The sequence below is a fragment of the Lathamus discolor genome, chromosome 5, assembly GCF_037157495.1.
Source record: "Lathamus discolor isolate bLatDis1 chromosome 5, bLatDis1.hap1, whole genome shotgun sequence".
Taxonomy (NCBI): domain Eukaryota; kingdom Metazoa; phylum Chordata; class Aves; order Psittaciformes; family Psittacidae; genus Lathamus; species Lathamus discolor.
In genome coordinates this window covers 32161239-32180260 of record NC_088888.1, presented here as the reverse complement: position 1 = coordinate 32180260, position 19022 = coordinate 32161239, and the positions used below count along the sequence as shown (strand labels likewise).

Genomic DNA, 19022 nt, shown 5'->3' with positions numbered 1-19022 from the left:
AAGAACAGATACAAAAAAAACAGGCCTACATTTTAAGACACAGAAGTTAAATCTGGAGATATCACATCATTTTGGAGTGTCTGTGCTGAAAATAAAGCTGGATGCATTTGCTAAGTTTTACAAATACAAGTGTGACACCAGGACACAGCTACTTATGATGACTCAAAGCAAAACTGCAACCCCTCCTCATATGATTTCTGTGCCAAGTACAATGCAGCACATGAGACCTAAGTCTAAGCATACATATATACTAGTAACTAATATGTAATGTATTACTGCTCTGGTGAAAGTCTTGCAGTCATTGTGGACTGTTCTGCACAAACACTTAGTCGATGCTCGGAGAGTAAAAAGGCAAAAAAAACCCCAAACCACCCAAAAAAGATTACGTAGAAAAGAAACAGTAAACAACTTTCTAGTATATGAAGAGGAGGAGAGCCAACATCTCAATATTGAATGAGGTTTTAGTGACCTAAAATGGAAAAAGAACACCCCGACACACACACTTTTGGAGTACAGGAAGCTGCATACAACTCTTGACTGTGGAGGCAGTGCTACCATGTTCTACACCTGGACCCCAGAGGATAAGAAAAAAACTTTTAAAGAAGCAGCTAGTGTTGTCTCATTCAGCAACATCTATGAAAGCTTCTAACTAAAGAAAGTATTTTCATAATACTGAACTATTAGAAAAAGGCATATTCATTCCAGAATATTAATAGTTTGTGACAGTTCAGGTGGCAAATCCTTAACAAAACATTCAAGAGGAAGTGCATAATATGAAAATAAAGTAACAAGACTGAAAAAAGTTTTCTCAATGCAGATGAAACTGAACAGTCTAAAAAACAAAGAAATAGTACTTTAAATTTTGTTACAAAAACAAACAATGGATTTGTTTATCCTCAATTTAATTCTCAGATTTTTTTCTTAACACTCTCAAACTAGTACCTTTTGGAAATGATAAATTCACAACAATAGCTGAAGTGAAAATAGAAAATAAAATACATTTTTAGATCCAGATAAAATTTATGTTCCCTTGTCAAGAAAGAATTCTTAAAACTGACCTCTTTTATTTTGGCATATGCTTGACCCTTCGCACTTGCAGCAACAGCTAGAACCTCAGTATCAAAGATGAACTGAACAAAAGCTTTTAGATTGGACCAAAATATTAGTTGTGTGTTGCTCAAAGAAGATACAATTTTCCAACCTAAATCAAATGCTTCTACGCAGAGAGACTCTGAGGAGTCCAGAAGCTGAAAATAAAGAGAAGAGCAAAGCGTTAAACAAAAAACACTCCCAAAACTATTAATAGTGTGTAGTAGTTTTATCTTTTACCTTGGGAACAAGGACTTTCATGCAGTCAAACACAGGTAAAACTTGATCTGAAGGAAGTATAGTTAGGGCTTCCAATGCAGACTGTAGAATTTTTCTTGACCTTTCAACTGTATGTAATGACATTTCAGAAGTTTCTTCATGTTCCTGAGCCAGTGTAGGAAATGAACTTAAAACAAAACGAAGGCAAATCCACTGGTCACGAACATAGCGTGCAACTATCTTCCCCCATCCTTGAGATGTTGTTTCTTCACATAAGCTGTAAGAAGAGTATTATTCTTAAATATATATTGTATTAATATATTCTGCACATTCCTAATCACCAGGAACAGCTTAACTGTACAAACTCATTATACTTCAAGACACTAAAATTTACACAGGTTAAAGGGGAGACTCGACGAGTTCATGGAAGAGAAATCGACAAAGTTCTTTTAAACAGAGAAAAAGCAGTTCAGGCTCAGACAGTCTCATCAGCCATAAACATCTGGGAGAGTATTCAATGGAAGCATCACTATATGCTGACCATCTATCTTACCCAAGTATTTGGGTTTTGGCCCTCAGGCTTGCTCTGGGCTTCCCTTGCCCAACAGTAATTTCCATTTCAACTTGCCTGTATATGTGTTATAGCTTTGTGCAGTGTACATATATTTAAATTAACACAAGGATAAGCAATGTTGAAAGCTAGCTCTGGCTTCATATCACTAAAGGACTAAGCAAAAGAACGTTTGGTCTGATTAATTATGGGTGCTTCAATGTTCTAACACCTGAATGTTAAAACAAAAGAGCAACTGAATGAATAGTTTGTGTTCAGAATTCTTCATTTTTATCTTGGCAAAAAGTTATCAAAGAAAACAACAAGAAAAACCATCATCTTAATCACTGCTCCACATGAACCAAATTTGTTCTGGAGAATTACTGAAGCTATAGCACAGACGTACCTACTTTCTTCTCCAATATAAGATGGCTTCTTTAACACATCATTGAATTGAGAAAAGGAAATAAACCTCTTCAGAGCATCCACAGAAGGCAGAGAGTCAAAGTGTGCTTCAGGTTTCCGATCCATTAATTCACAAACCGCTGTAAGTGAAGCCATGCTAGCTACTTTTTTAATTTGTTCTTGAAGCTTTGGCTCCTAAGTAAAACCAAATCATACATGAACAAACGCACACCAGTTTCTTCCAATATGATACGAATAGCCTACTGATACATTTGATAACCCTCCTAGTTATATCACTGCAGACATCATAAGGTAGCAATTCTGCATCCTACTTCCTTATTTTCTTACCCTATGAATAACACAGCTTTGCTTGGCTGGGTCAGTGCACTCAATCACAAGTTGCAAGCACTGAAAAAAGTACAAATCTTGCAAATTACAGTAAATTATTAAGTGTAGGTGTGTAGCTTGACTATCATGGAACACTTTAATCCTGCCAGGTAGCAGTTTATGTATATTGCTGAATAGCAACTAGAAAAAAAAATGCAGATCCATGTAGTCAGAAACACGATGCAGTAACACAGCTGAAATTCAGATTACCACATGCTAAGTGCTCCAAGAAGCTATGAGGTCACAACACTTACTATAGTTATTTTGTGTGATACATATATTCAAGCATGAAATAGAAAGTCTCAATAAAAAAGCCAACAAGCATATAGCAACCTAATGGTATTAAAAGCTCAATGTTACTTGAAACTACTAGAATGAGAACATAATTCATAAAAAGAGAAAAGAAGAAATGAGTCTTGCTCTTTGTTTCCTTAGAAAAGTAAACTTAGCAAATCAAATACCGCCAATTTTACTGTGTTATTATGTGTTCTTGATCACTTCAATGCAGAAAATACCAAAGATTATACCCAACAAATCTTAATTTAAATCTCCTCTTTTTATAAAAGTTAACAAGTCCATTATTACAACTAAAGTTTTACTTTAGCTATACAGACTTCTAAAAACTTAAGGTAAGGAAACAAGAGTGCTACAAATCTTAGCTACAAATAATTTACATTAACAGTACAAAGCCAACTGAAGACACATACAAATGTGCTAGGGCATGTACATACACACATACATATTCATACAACTTTTCTTATCATTTTGTATCATATATATTTATAATAAATATTAATATTTGTGGATTGTTATATTTATCATATGGCTATGCAATTAGCTCATATAACAGAAATATCCTGTAACGATTACAAAAATATTTAATTATTATTTACTGCTTTATTTTATATTAATATTTACTATTGTAAATAATGTTAAATTACCTCTTTACAATTTCTCTCCTGAAGATTACGAATAGATGCATTTGTCAGGGACAAAATGAAACTCTTGACATATGGTACTTTTTTCCAGCTGACTTGCAAGCACAGATTCACTATCTCTGGAATTAAAGCTAAATACAGATCACAACGATCCAAATCACCAACCTAACAGAGGAAACAAAGGTAAACTAAAGCGTTAAAAGGAGGAAGCTTAAGCTGAAAAGAAATAAAACCAATAGTAACAATGACAGCAGAAGGAAAACAACAGGTCATTGCAGCTGAACCACCTTTCCCTAATTTTGGGGGGATTTTGTCATTGTTAGGGCTTATTTGTTGGTTTAGGTTTTGTTTGGGTTTTATTATTATTTTTAAACCGTTTCAGCTTACAGGTTCTTTTAGTTTTAGGGCTCTGGAGCATGCCTTACAAGAGATAGTGTGAAATTCTGAAAGAAATCTCCACTTCTTTTAACTGGCAAGTTCACCTAACTTCCGTTCCTGGGCCCAAAGTAATGCCATGTGAAAACACTAGAGCCGGCCCTGAGTATCAGTGGTATTCAAAGGCAACTCAGTTCTCAGATCACAGCACAGCAGTACACCCCGTACATACACAACACTGTGCCTTCCACTTCTTGCCCACTATGTTTTCTTTCTTGGCTGTATCTTGCTTGTTTTTATGGCTTTTTATTCTTGAGTTATTTGCAACTCGTCTTCACATATAAAAAAAACACACAAAGCCATGCACTCGAGAACCACGTGAAGAAAGTACTACTCCTTCTGTAGTTCTGAGAGAGATTACACCTTTGAATTGTCACTGGCTTTCAGACACCCTTCTCCTGCTTCAACTCTAACTTTTGCTTTGACACAGAACCACTTTTCTCACCAATCTTCCTTCGCATTCACATTCTGGGGACTCTCAACTATCAGATTTGTTTTATATGAAAATCAGGAACATTGCTAAATAAAATTAACAATCAAAACCCACACTAAAGTACTCTCACAATAATTACTTACAGTGCTTAATTCATTTGTAGTAAGCCGTCGGAGAACAAATTCAAGAACACTCTCCACAGGTGTCATGAGAGATTTCCAGATAAAACACAATACCACATCTGTGTGAAGAGAGAAAAAAGCCAATAATGCATTAACATACAGAAATACAATTTCCTTAAGAAATTTCTTGTATCAAGCAGATTTAGTTGAGTTAAAGTTATACAGTAATACATACTCAAATATCTCAGAATACCTTAAAACAGCTCTGTACTCTTTAGCAACAAGAGACACAGGGCTGAAAGAACCAAACCAGACTGGAGTCTTTCCTGAGATTTATCATGTATTAGTGAGCCAGAAACCACACAAAAGCAGAAGACCAAAGCATAATTTTCCAACTTCTGATGCACATTCATCCTATGCCCAACCTTCTGCACAAACGGCTTATTCATGAACTTACTCTTTAATAAAGAACAGAAATTTCCCCATTCAGCAATTGATTGTATGTGAGAAAAACAGAGTTATGTATTCCAATATGTACAGATGTGAAAACGGGGGTTTGGTTGTTGGCTGGGTTTTGGGGGTTTTTTTGCCTTTTAGCAATAATTTGGCTTTGGATATAGAGTAATCTTAAAATATTTCAGTCGTTTCCTTGCTTAATACTGTAAACAAAACCATATGGTTCAAACATATAATGTGATACTTTCTCTGAGAAAAAGCTAGACTACAAAGTATACCGCATGTGCATATTTATTTCACAAACTGAAAGACACAAGTTTATTATACATGGGAGCTAGGTCACTCTGGTAAAATGTATTTGGCCACGAACACCCTTCAATCTGGGCCTCTACGGTAAGAGCTAGCTGAAAGCCAAAGAAATAATGTATCACTATGAAAATGGAGCTAAAATACTCTGCATGACCATGTCATTCTAAAATTATCAATCATCAGTTTCGGTATTTAGGAGAGTTACCCAGAGGTTATATCTGCTATTGTTTTCTGGAGCTGACCATGAGTTACACTTCATATAGCAAAGTTATAAAACGGAAGACCTTCGGAAGGCTGAAATATAAAGGGACATTATTTCCGTAACTTCCAAATCTGTACTGTACTTACTCTCAATGTTCTCTATTAGAATGGATCATTGGACTGCCTTTCTAATGCTTAATTTGTTTAGAACAAACAGTTCTAACCATGTCAGATTATTATCACATTTCATCATCAGTCTCAAATAGCTAAAACATCTTCTACAATTACAATTCAGAAATTCTTCAGATAAACATATTGGCATAAAATTAATTTCACTATCAGCAGCTCTGTAACACTATAAATAAGAATTAGTAGAACCTTACTGTTTAAAATGGAGACGTAGAAAAACAGCAAGACCTGTAGAAAAATGCTGCTGGGTCAGCATGCATTTCAGACATACATCTATCCTCATTAAAGTACTCTTAAATAAAACATTTCTCAATTGTTATTTTTATTTTACAAGCTTAAGTTCCTTTCTTCTTCCCTCCCATACCATTTTCCATTTGACAGACAGGACTTTTCACCTCCTGTTTAATCAACACAGAAACGAAACTTCTGTGATTTAACAGCATTACTCTTCCCACCCCTCGCCACAGTCAGTTCCCAGCTGTGGAAACAAGGTTTATTAATCGTTTCCCCTGTACAGGAGGAAGAAGCACAAAAGCACTGCAAGAAGTACTATAAATTAAAAAAAAGTAACCCTGGTTTAACTTAACAGAAAGAGACATAATATTACAAGTGCAATTCTGAAAACCTCTTGAAAGACTACTGACAACAAGCAGTACTAAAGTACCTATAGGCACATTCAGAGGGATGGAGATACTGCAAGGCTCATCCTTCCAGATCTTAACTCTGTTAGCAGAATTTAACATTAAGTCAAAATTCCCGAAGCAGGAGCAATCCATTACATCTACATTAGCAAGCACAGAAGGAAGGAAGACACAGAAGGAAATAATTTCTAGAGTTCAATTCTTTATACTAATAACATGCACTTGCATGTGTCTTGTAGGGCTCTGCCTTAGCTTATTCTAGCCTTGTGTTGTAGACTGAATGCACACAGGTGGCTGGGCCTCATTTTCCAGTTTAGTTTCATTTGAAGGAATCCACTTCAGCAGAGACCATCCCACATTATAAACTAACAGCCTGCATAATGCTCAATACTTCAGTCAAACAGCTAAAATTCAAGAGGGGAATGAATACATAAAGCACTTTATAAAATGAGGGTAAGGATTTACTTAGGGGCTGCATTTAGACATCTTTATGAAACCTGGATGCAGAACCTGAAATATTTTTTCCCCACATAAGAACTCAGATCTGTGGTCCCCACTCCAAAACTGCTTTTATATTCCGTGTTATAGAAACACTAAATAAAAATAATCCCCAAATAATATGGGAAAGCAGAAACCAAACACTAAAGGTCCCTCTTGTTCCAGTTCAGCATCCTAATTCATGAAAATAATAAACGCAAATCCTCATTTACTCTCAGGAGAAAAAAAAAGGTCTATCCTGGTTACAAACTGAGCAAGTTCTCACAAAACAATTGCTAAAGGGCTGCGTGGCTCCATGGTTTTTGTTCAGACTCTCCTGGAAGGTCTGTAAGTTAAAGCGCACCATTGAGGCTGGGAGAGTAACACAAAAGTCCCAGATATTCAGATCAGCAGCCTTGTCCTAAAGCTTTACCTCCTTGTTTCTAACCACAGTCAAACTAAAGCAAGTTGGTTAAGCACTATAATTCTAATGGATAACAACTGCTTTCTTGGAAGGCTTCCACGTTCTCAATTCCCAGTCCTTGGAACACCTTCAGAAAAGCTCCTGTAGGATTGGACCCACAGCTCTATTTCGTAACAGATATGCCATATGGTCAACTTTTACATTTAACACTTCTAGGCTAGTATTAATTTGACAATATAGCCTTAAAACAGTAAGTACCTTAGTTTTAGTTAGACTGTAATTAATAAAAGACACAGTATACTGAAGATATCACTAACCATCTTGTGTATTGGAACATTTTAACGAACGGGTCTGCAATAACTTCAAGAGAAGCTGTAGGCTTTTATCTGTTTTCAGTGTTGGTATGTAAGCATTACTGCCAAGTTTCATCAAGACATCCAGAAGAGGGTTCAAGAAAGCCTCTAGTTCAATCCATTCTATGTTGCTTTTTCCACTACACAAAAACAAAAATTAAAAAGAAAGTCTTCTTCTGAGTATCTGCCTTAAGTGCTGAAGTCCCTTATGGAAATAAATAGGACACACGTTCCCAAATCACTTAAGTATCTTTAGAAATGTTACCCAGTATGTTTACAGCAACAGTTGGACAAGACTAAAAAATAACCAGGCCGACTGAAAGTGGACAGAGAAAAATGGACAGCTTCCTGATTCAATCAGGCTTCTATGAGATCCTTCAGCACTGAAGGGGTTTCAAAGAGAGAAATGTAAAATAAGATATTTCATACTTACCTGTGCTTATTCCTCATCTGCTCCACATCCGCAGCCAACAGAACCATTGTTGCGACAAGCTTAGCTTCAAACCAGTCAGGCATTAAGACATTTTCTCCTGATTAAAGATATTTTAAGATTTCCACAGTATTTAAAAATACCTTCATATGGATTTCTAAAACTTTTGGGTTTATAGCTTAATAAATTAGTAGTAAAACAATTAATTCTAGCAAGAGTATTAGTAATATTTTGCAATCTTTTATCTAGATATAAACTAAACATAAACATAATTGCTTTTCTCCTACACCTCAAGGAAGCTAATATCACTGGTCTCTATGCTGAAATCAATTTCAGGCTAAGTGTTGTATTATGTAGTAACGTATATTATGTAGTGGCTCCCAAAAGACTTTTCTATTGCTTTTAAAGATACATTAGCATATTCGAATGAGGTTAAGCAAGAACATAACTCCACTATGTTTCATCAGAAAAATCAGCTGTGATTTTGACCACCTAAAAGGCATATGAAGAATTAGAATTATTCTGCCAAAAAGAAATTAAAAAACAAAACCAAAACACTGGCATTTTCAGACACCTCCAAGAAAGTAAGACGTTTAACAGACAGAGTGGCAACAGAATTGAATATTAAGGCTTAACTTTCAATTAATTGCTGCAGGACTGTATTTTTCACAAAGGGAAACTGGAATTAGAAAATTAATTTCAAACTCAAGTATCATGAATACCACAAATAAGGTAGAATTTGAATAGATATAGAATCATAGAATAGTTTGGGTTGGAAGAGACCTTCAGATGTCATCTAGTCCAACCCCCCTTCAATAAGCAGGTTGTAGGTTGCCCACAACCACATCCAGCCTGGCCTTGAATGTCTCTACAGATAGGGCATCTAACACCTCTCTGGGCAACCTGTTCCACCTTCATTGTGAGCAGTTTTTTCTCCACATCCAGCCTGAATCTCCCCTCCTTTGGTTTAAATCATTACCCAATGGGTACAATATAATAGTATAATATAATAATACCAAAGGTACAATGTAAACAAACAAGCACCTATTCTAAAATTCAAAGGACTGTAGTAATTTTTTGTTTAATATTAATAAACATTTAACTTACTTTCAGACACTGGAGTCTTAAGGTACTCTCCCACAAGACTGCACACATATTGGCACAATGATGGTGTCTCCTGATGCTCAAAATCAGAGGTTACAGACTTCCTGAAGCATCTTTCATTTGCTTGCAACCAACCGCAAAGCTAAATTAAAAACAGTATATTACTACCTAACCATGCTTGCCAGCTGTATACTGAAATTACCAACGTAACAGCAGCACACAAAAGCACTATCAAAACATGAGTTGTCACAACAACAAATCCACACTGTGAGAAGTGTTTAATGGAGCTACCTTGGGGCTTAGCAGACTATTCCCTTCTAACTAACATGGAAAAAGGTTCTTCCAGAGAGTAATTCAGAGTGCCCCAAAAGTGATCATTGGTACCATTATAAGACAAAACTCAGCTGAGTAAAATCAGATTCTGTTTTGCACTTCAATATGCTAAAGCTTAACCTCCTTGCTACTAACCATGGTAAAACCAAAGCAAGTCATTTAATCATGCTGACTGAAATCATGGCTAATACTGTGAAATGATCAGAGAAACGCTGCACCCAACAGCTGCAATACTGAGATTAACTCTAGGAAACACAATGAATTGGAGCATATATACTCTGAAAGAGTTGAAAAAAAAAAAACCAAAACAACAAAAAAACCCAACTCTGCCTCAAGAAAGTTCTTCTGCAGAATTGAGAACTTCTGCATGAAAAAAGAAATTAGTGTTTTTCTCCTCACCCTAACCTCACCTAACCTTACCTTCAACACCTTAGAATTCTTCCACTCTGAATCTGCTTAATAATTTGTTTGGAGCTAACATTAACACCTCTATAAAAAATTTTAAAAATCACAACTTTCAAGTAAAACATAAATCCATCAGAATTCCACATCCAGAAATTCCAGAATGCAAAAACAGCATTTTAATATGAAATTAGCAATAATAAAACATGCATTTGTATGGATATTAAAAAACATCTGATGAACATTAAACCAGTTTCAGTTCTCACCTCCATCCATAACGTAGTGTCTCTCCTTAGGGACTCCTCTGGTCTAAGTGACAGAAGAAAGCTGGAAACTTCTGGGAGGGACACTTTCTCCTGAAGACAATAGTTGACAACATAATATACAACCCGTAACAATTATGTAACAACTCAAGCAGCTTACTGTCATCTTGCAACAGTTTCAGAAAAAGAAACTTATTTTTTCCTTTCCATGACACGAACTTGTATTTTACTCGTTGGGATCAACTTATCTCTACCAAGAAAGACTATTTAATGTTTCTAAGTATTTGTATATCTATCTGAAGTTTAATGAGTGACTAGAAGAATGGTGCTATTCACTGAAGAAACCTTTTAAATGAATTTACATAAATGAGTAAGAGACACTGATAAGTACTATTTATGTATTTCCAAAAGGAAATTCTCAGTTCAGACAAGTTTATAACCATAACACATTACATGGAAGACTGTCTACTCATCTAAAAGGCAAGCATGTTCTAAAACAACCAAAACATGAATACTTTGATTACTGCATAACCAAGGTCTTGCTATTTCAACATTAATGGTATAATATCAATTCTGGTATTATGAATACTTCTGTTTTCTTAGGTATTTCAGGAAAGTCAGTTTAGTTTTTACCTGTTAAAACCCCAGTTTATACAGTGGATTTCCTAATAGAATACTATTCCATAACCAATCACGAAAACAGGAAAACATCAACTAATAACAGGTAATAGGGGAAAACAAAAAATCATCTTAACTCACACAGACCAATTTTTAAATAGTCACTGAAAAAATAAAAAAAAACCCCAACCATATAAATCCAACCAAATCAGCTGTTCCATGTGGTATTTAGTCTTTTTTTGAATACTGTTTACCCTGTAAAAGTGTAGGTGTATTTCTATTACACCAGGAAAAAAAGCAACAACCAAACAAAACCAAATCAAAACTCACCACATCTGTCAAATGCATAGCTGTTTGAAGAAGATAGCACTGCGCAGCTCCGCGCAACAAAATCTGATGTGTAATCATAGTGCACTGGAGGACATCTCTGGAAAGAGAAAAATGTGCACTGTAGAAAACACACGTGGGATGTTTAAACATATTCATGTATTTGATAACTATTAGCCATTCTACAAAGTATGGCACAAACATTGCCTGATCAAACAGCATACAACCCCGAACCAAGATTCTATTGGCTATTGCCATATGTAATATAAAAAACTGATACTAAAACTTGGATAAACAACCTGACAAATTTAAAACAGAAGTAGTAGGGTGACAGACAGGACTAAGGCCAAAACTAAAGGAACAATCCACACAATCACTTTAAACTGAATTTAATGTTTGCATTTCCGTGTGTACATTTTTACCTCAAAGCATGAAGTCCTTCAGTGCCCAGTATTTTACACTCAGGGATATACGCCAGAGCCATAGAAAGAAACAAAATGGGAACAGCACACCAATGCCTACTTGTCATCTTCTGAATAAATTTTAACAGGAAGCTACCTTAAAAGAATACAAAACAAACAATTGGGAGTGATTTCTTGTTCTGCACTCTCCAACGCATTTAAGTAACACCCCAGCAGAAGAGCATCATGATCATTATTGAAAATTAAACCAAATAGAGTAATATCTATATTACCCTAGAGCAAACCAATAGAGAAATATCCTAATTATTTCAATCACATAAGTATATTCCAAAGATGTCTGTCAATACAGCAGTGTGATAAGGAGATAACCTTAACCCTAATTTTGGCTCTGGTGATCTGCACTGATCACTATATTCAGTAACACAATTTTGAGTACCAGACAATGCCTAGTAGACTGAGTAGTGATGGCAGACCAAAGTACACAATGATTCAACCGCTATGACCAAAACAAGCCTCCATAACAAGCTGAGGCAAAAACAAAAAACCAACCCAACACACCAAGGCCTTAAAATAAAAAACAAACCTAAAAAAAGAATAGTTCTAAAGATCTTGCTCAACACACTATTATGTTCACGAACAAATAAAGAAAAAAGAATCTTCAAATACTGTTCACCTTCAGAACTTAGGAGTTTGATAAACAAAGCAAGTTTGCTTCAGTTTGCCCCTGCAGCATCCCTCAAAGCCTCTGAAGACTTCTCTCTTCTCTGGAAACTCCACTGCCACAAGAACTACTCCTTTTTTTCTCTTAAGTAATGTAGAAAACCAGTGGTAAATGCTTACATGAGATACGGAAAATGGGTCCATAGTTTTTATTTGTTATTTTTATTTAAAAAGAAGGGTAAAACTGAAACATACCTTTTCTTTCCTCTGGAAGAAGCATCATGTAAGTAGCCAAAAACTTCTGCAGCCTCATTCCCAAAGGAGGACAGGCTCCCATTAACTGACCTGGTGTCCTGTTGGGTTTGGAACATCAAATAAGTAATTTGCATGTTAACAGACAAAAATAGGAATCCCCCTACACAAAACCAAAGTGCTGGAGACTGCTCCAACAGGCCAAATAGATGGAAGTGCACCAGCTTGCATCATCCACTTATCCCAGTATTCCAACAATACCCAGCAAACACACAGAGGATGGGGATGGTCACAACACCATGACTCTCCCTGGCCACCTACAAGGACACGGTGGTAGCACACTGCAGCATTCAAGTGCAGGCTCAAGTCAGGTTAGGTTACTCAGGACTGAGAGCACCTTGCATTGAGCCCACAGCACGAGATGTCATTGTCAGTTCAACCCTGTGCCTGCACCCACATAATGACACAAGCCTCCATGCAGCAGGCTGCCAATGCCCACAGGACAAGATCAGTGGCACGCAGCAAGAATGTGACCAGGTTGATCTGGAGAACAGCTAAGACAAATTACCTTATGTAAGTGTGCTAGGGAGTAAGATTACAAAGTCAGTATATAGAACACTACCAACCAGCACAGAAGGTTTTAAAGTGCAAAAAACACTCCATGAGACCAACAGAGGCAATCTGTGCCTCATGAGAGGTCTCAGGCTATCAAGGATTAGCATAAGTCACAAGATTTTTACAGTTTTCTCTCATACAGTTTGACATTAACCATAATAACTTTGTCTATTCTTGGTATACTCAAACGCACATCCTTCTCTACATATGCCAATTTGTGCCACCAGAAATGTATAAGCTAAGAGAGAAGATTATGAAGCACTGATCCAGCATAGCTCTAATAGTGCATGAAGAGATAGCATCAACTTTTCTAGCTGCCTAACAAGGTCAGCTAGTTAAGGCCCCTTCAACATCATTCAGAACTGAGTTTCAGACTAGTAGCTGAATCACCCAAGCCATGGCATCTGGTATAACCCTGAGTATGAAGTGCAGTCAGCAGTTAATCTCCCATTCACATGGCTCTCCATGCAGTTAGCACAAAGGACTGAATGCCATCAGTACTCTGAATGTACAACTTGCAAATCCTCAAACTTTTATCTGTTCTTTATGTATTTACACCAAGGGAGGCCACTTGTCATCTGTCAAATGCAAGTAGTCTCCTGTAAAAAAGTATTAATTTCCCAAAAGATAATCAGGCCCTGACAGAAAACCACTTCAATCAGTTATGAATTGGCAACAATTAGAGCAGCCCCTTCTTTCAGTGTGGCAAGAAAATTAGAAGATACAAAAATACTTCAAGCTATTCATTTATCCTATCTAACTTCACTTCCAAATTAGTATCTCAACAAGGTGTAAAACAGGTCCTTAAGGGATCCCCATGTTGCTATTACAAGGATTAAATTGAACCTACTTCACCTTACAGCCACGCACCCTTCCTGAAAAACTCTTTACCTGTTAGTAAGTGCAGCAACACCACTTGTTCATTAATGTTTTCCTTTACCCAGACTTGATCCACATACTTAAAGCAGTATGTTTTAAAATGTATCATTAAAATACATTTCTAATAATCAATACATTAAAAAAAAAACAACTAAATGTAAATCAGTGGCTTACCTGCTATAGAGGGAACTTTCAGAGAGCGCATCCATTAATGGTCCAATAACAAACTGATAAAAGGAAACGAGAACAATGGCTAAATGCACACTTGCAAGGCACTGTTGCACAGAGGATAAGTAGACATATTTCGCCAGATTTTAAAAGGACGTGGTCCTTTTAGTGAAAATGGAGAATTCTCTTGCTAGTAGTAAATGTCGGGAGCAAAAAGAGGAAACTAAAGACAATGGGTAGCAGGAGAATCGCAGAATGGTTCGGGTTGGACAAGACTTAGAGATCGCTTAGTTCCAATCCCCAGCTATGGGCAGGGCCACTTTCCACTAGACCCAGTGTCTAGTGGTGAATAAACAAGCAAAGTCAATTTTCCACTAGGTACATTGCACAGAGGATTGTGAAAGGTGCAGATGAGTAAAAAAAAGCTTTTGAGAAACAGATGCAGAAAAGATACTTAAACATTCAATACATGAAAGACAAGGGCGAACACAATTAGAAAGATTTAGGGTGTGATTTATGGCTGACTGGATTTCAAGTTAGTCATGAAGAGGCTGACTTCATTTGTATAAATCAGAAATGTTAGCCTCTGAAGGCAACATTCCTTCTAAGAAGGAGGAAAGGAAGAAGTAACAATATAGCAGAGATCATTCCTTACAAAGGTGAAGGCTTACTAATAAAAGAAAAAAAGAACTTTAAATTTAGAGTATTTCTTCCCACATCTAGAATATTTTAAAGTATTGTTGTATCCCATTAAAAACAACATCTTCATCAGTATATTACTGATTATATGTTCACCTCCTCACAGGATTATCTAACAATGGATTTTCAAAGTCCCTCACTGAATAGGAGACAATATATACAGACTTGAAGTCTATTGACCATGTTTATCCATAAATCAAATAACATTAATTTTTGAGAGGTTCAGGGGCTCTGAAAATCTGCAGCATCCATCACCCCTCAATTTCACTTCTGGTAAAAACAATTAAAAAAAAAAAAAAATCACAATCAGTTGGGAGCCAACTTTAATTAGCGTTAGTTTGAAATACGGGAATGAATGCGCTCAAAAATGCACTCCCTCTAGCCTAGCCATATTTGACACCACTTACAAATATTGCTATCACTTGCACAGCTAAATAAGAGAGTATTTCTACAGAACGTGTCTAACTCCAACACTACTGAGGCAACTAGTGTTAAGATATATCATAGATTAGAACATCCATTTGCTCTGGCAAGTAACAGTAACTGTCTTACCTCTGAAAAAACAAGCGAATTGGGAAGATGCTTTGTTTCATAAAGCTCCAGAAAATGAAGAATGCCCTCCTTTGTCAATGTTTTATTCTCACTTTCAAACATTCGTTTATAAATGCACATGTGCCATGATGGGTGAAACAACCAACAACCTGTTAAAAAAGCAAATTTTTCTAAATCAACACAGAAATGACACTGACACATTAACATACTAAGCAAAACATAGTCCAAAAGGACCACTGAGGTAGGATTGCTGATTGAAAAAAGTATTTGAAGATAATATATTAAGTAATAAGCATATTCTAGGACTTCTGCCTGGCGCAGTGGCACTGCCCATGCATGTTTGCCGAACAACCTATACATGTAGAAGGCCCACAAAAACTGGAACAGCCACCAGCTAATTTGAGAAACAACACATAACAAAAAATTGCTACTTAAAACAGCAGAATTAAAAAAAACTTAACTGCTTAATATTTAGGAGATGGTTCAGAAAATATTGCATCTTACCTCCTTCCCCTGATACAGCATGCTCAAACAAACTGTTTAGTTTTGGTAATACTGGCTTTATGACATGAATCTGAAATGCAAATCAGATGTAACATAAGTAGTCAGTTTATATCTCAAGCTTAGTAACTGGCACTTACTCATGGGCTAGAATTTACTACCAACTGTATTAATATAGTAATTGACAATGTAACTGCATTTAAATAGACCTACACTGCCTGTGCAACTGATCCTGGCACTTGGTATATAATAATCATAGTTTAGCACCAAAGAAAAACTGGTACTTCCATGCTACTCTATCATAAGAATGCTTCCCAATAACCAATCATTCTATTCATCAAAATCATAATAAAGCAGCATTAATCTCTAAAACTAAACATTTTAGTAAATACTAGTTCTCTCAGTTACAGGACAACTACGTACAAATAAAATAACTACAAAGCCACACAACCAGTACTTAGCACCACAACACGATACAATCATGGAAGCTTCAAGTCAACAGGAATCTTTCTGCCAAGTACCCTGGACACTCAGACTGAAAATCGCTTTCACCCAAGGCCACATATGCTTTACCATAGAGATGTAGTCCCCTCTACTGAAAAGAAGTCATTAAGTGCAACAGCCTGATTTCACTACGGAACAGGTTACCCATGGTCTTGCAATAAGCTATGGTGCAGATTTTTTCCTTCTTCAATTCAAAGATAGAAGAGAGCTCTGAATTTATACTAAATGAATTACAAGCACTGTGTTCTAAATATTTAAAATTCAAAATAAGAATATTTCTTTTAATGCTTATTTAGATACCCTCAATCACCCAAAGGGGAAGTGCTTTGAGCAAGAAAACATTTACAGCCACTGTTGCAGAAGGCATCATACGTAACCAGGATAAGAGAAGGCTGCGTGGAGACCTCATAGCAGCCTTCCAGTATCTGAAGGGGGCCTACAAGGATGCTGGGGAGGGACTCTTCACTAGGGACTGCAGTGATAGGACACGGGGTAACAGGTTCAAACTTAAACAGGGGAAGTTTAGATTGGATATAAGGAAGAAGTTCTTTACTGTAAGGGTGGTGAGGCACTGGAATGGGTTGCCCAGGGAAGTTGTGGATGCTCCATCCCTGGCGGTGTTCAAGGCCAGGTTGGACAGAGCCTTGGGTGACATGGTTTAGTGCGAGGTGTCCCTGCCCATGGCAGGGGGGTTGGAACTAGATGATCTTAAGGTCCTTTCCAACCCTAACTATTCTATGATTCTATTCTATGATACTATAAGCCTCGATTTTACAGCGCTCCTACCTGGTTTCCCTCCAAAGTTTCCATTACCAAGAGGTAAGTTTCCCAAAACTGTAGGAGTTTCTCACTCTCCTCAGCAGACCACCAAAACAGACTTGAGTCTAACAAAAGGAAACAAAGAACGAACAAGGTTACCCCTCGCTGCCACGCAGCCCGGGTCCATCCGCACCCCTCTCCCCGCTCCCCACCCGGCCGTACCGTCTCCGCCGTCCGTGGGGCAGCGCAGCTCGGCGCGCTGCCCGCCGCTGAGGTCTAGGGCCCGCTTCAGCAGGTACCGGGCCCGCTTCCGGCACAGCCCGTCCCGCTCGGTCAGGCCCTCCTGCACCACCCGCCAGAACTGCGGGCACAGCCGCGCGTCCGGCCCCGGCCCCGGCCCGCCCCGGGGCAGCAGCGCGTCGGCCAGGGCGCTCAGGGCCAGCAGCGCCCTCCCGGCCCGTGGGGTGCCGCCGGCGCCCAGCAGGCCCTCCCAGACGTAGCGCAGGGCCGCGCCGTTGCCGCCTAGCGCCGGCAGCAGCCGCCCGGCCACCAGCGCCGCGACCGCTTCTCCCTCACCCTCCTCCCGCACCAGCGCCAGCGCCGCCGCCACGCACCGCGCCACCAGCGCCGGCTCCTCCAGCCGCGGCGCCGCCGCCACCAGCGCCTCCACGGCCGCCTCCGCGCCCGCCCCGCCGCCCACCGCCAGCTCGGACAGGGCGTCGCAGGCCAGCCGCGCCGCCAGCGGCGCCCCGCACAGCTGCACGCAGTGCCGCAGCGCGCCCCGCGCCGCCCGCGCCACCCGCAGCCGCTCCCCGCATCCTGCCGCCGCCTCCCCGCCGCACAGCAGCGGCCGGCACCGCTCCAGCGCCACCCCCCAGGCCGCCCGCCGCAGCGCCTCGGCCTCCCCCGGCGGCGGCTCGACCGCGGCCAGGCGCTGCAGCAGCAGGCGCAGCGCCTCCACGCGCTCGGCGCAGGGCGGCGCGCAGACGGCGCGCAGCAGCGCGCAGGGGTCCCCGCAGCGCGCCAGCAGCGCGTCGGCCAGCACCACCTCCATCCTGCGGGGGGGGAACGGGAGAGCCGCTCTGCGCCTGCGCGGGGCGGGCGGGACCTGGCTCCCTGAGGGGCGGTGTGAGGCGGTGGGTACGTTACCGCCGCGGTGCGTGCGCGCAGGGAAGGAGGTGACTGGAGTTGGCTGTGCTCCGGAGCTGTGCGGTGCGGTGTGTCCTGCCGGGGGCACCCCCGCACGGCTCGGGGTGTTCGCGTGGATGTGTCCAGTCGTCCTGGCTGCTGAGCAAAGCCCGAGCCACCTTGTGTTCTCATGGGCCAAGCACGGGAAGGCTTAACAGAGACATCCCAGGTGCTGGCGCCGTGTCTGAGGGGGTGGAGGTTCTTCATTGTGTGCCTTAGAAACGCTATGCTTCATGCATGTCATAACAATATCAAGCAGCAGTAACACACAAAATGCTCTGTTTTCCCATCAGTTTTGCTTGTTACGGCCATTTATGCCAATAGAAGTTGAAACCCATCTAACACTTGCCATAGCACCACACCAGAAGTTTCCCTGGATGCTGGCTCAACGCTGTTGGCATATTATGAGGGCCCAGGCCACTGGCACTGGGGCCAGAGAACAACTCCCAAGCTGTTTAATGTCATGGTGCAGCCAAAACGTAACCAGGAAAAGCAAATTGAATTTTCGGCACATGTAAATTCACTACACAAGATTACAGTTCCCATGAAAAATAGTTAGAGATCGGCACATGAAAAATGCTGGGAAATTAGTCTCTGAGAAGAAAAGATGTGGACCTGTTGGAGAGGGTACAGGGGAGGGCCACAAAAGTGATCCGAGGGCTGGAGCACCTCTCCTATGAAGAGAGGCTGAGACAGCTGGGGTTGCTCGGCCTGGAGA

The 19022-nt window shown here is 39.6% G+C and overlaps 1 protein-coding gene across 1 annotated transcript in view; it reads right to left on the bottom strand.

Annotated features, from left to right (window-relative positions):
* TARBP1 (TAR (HIV-1) RNA binding protein 1) overlaps window positions 1-18170 on the bottom strand; it is a 34486-nt gene extending 16316 nt beyond the window's left edge. The window contains exons 1-17 of the mRNA XM_065680253.1: window positions 17339-18170; window positions 17144-17241; window positions 15857-15926; window positions 15353-15501; window positions 14108-14160; window positions 12443-12540; window positions 11528-11663; window positions 11109-11205; window positions 10164-10253; window positions 9166-9304; window positions 8062-8158; window positions 7593-7768; window positions 4600-4697; window positions 3592-3753; window positions 2265-2458; window positions 1330-1585; window positions 1059-1247 (exon numbers count right to left, since the gene is read on the bottom strand). Coding sequence (XP_065536325.1) covers window positions 1059-1247; window positions 1330-1585; window positions 2265-2458; window positions 3592-3753; window positions 4600-4697; window positions 7593-7768; window positions 8062-8158; window positions 9166-9304; window positions 10164-10253; window positions 11109-11205; window positions 11528-11663; window positions 12443-12540; window positions 14108-14160; window positions 15353-15501; window positions 15857-15926; window positions 17144-17241; window positions 17339-18170 — 2934 coding nt within the window. The remainder of the gene's footprint in view (window positions 1-1058; window positions 1248-1329; window positions 1586-2264; window positions 2459-3591; window positions 3754-4599; window positions 4698-7592; window positions 7769-8061; window positions 8159-9165; window positions 9305-10163; window positions 10254-11108; window positions 11206-11527; window positions 11664-12442; window positions 12541-14107; window positions 14161-15352; window positions 15502-15856; window positions 15927-17143; window positions 17242-17338) is intronic.
* Between the last annotated feature and the right edge of the window lie 852 nt (window positions 18171-19022).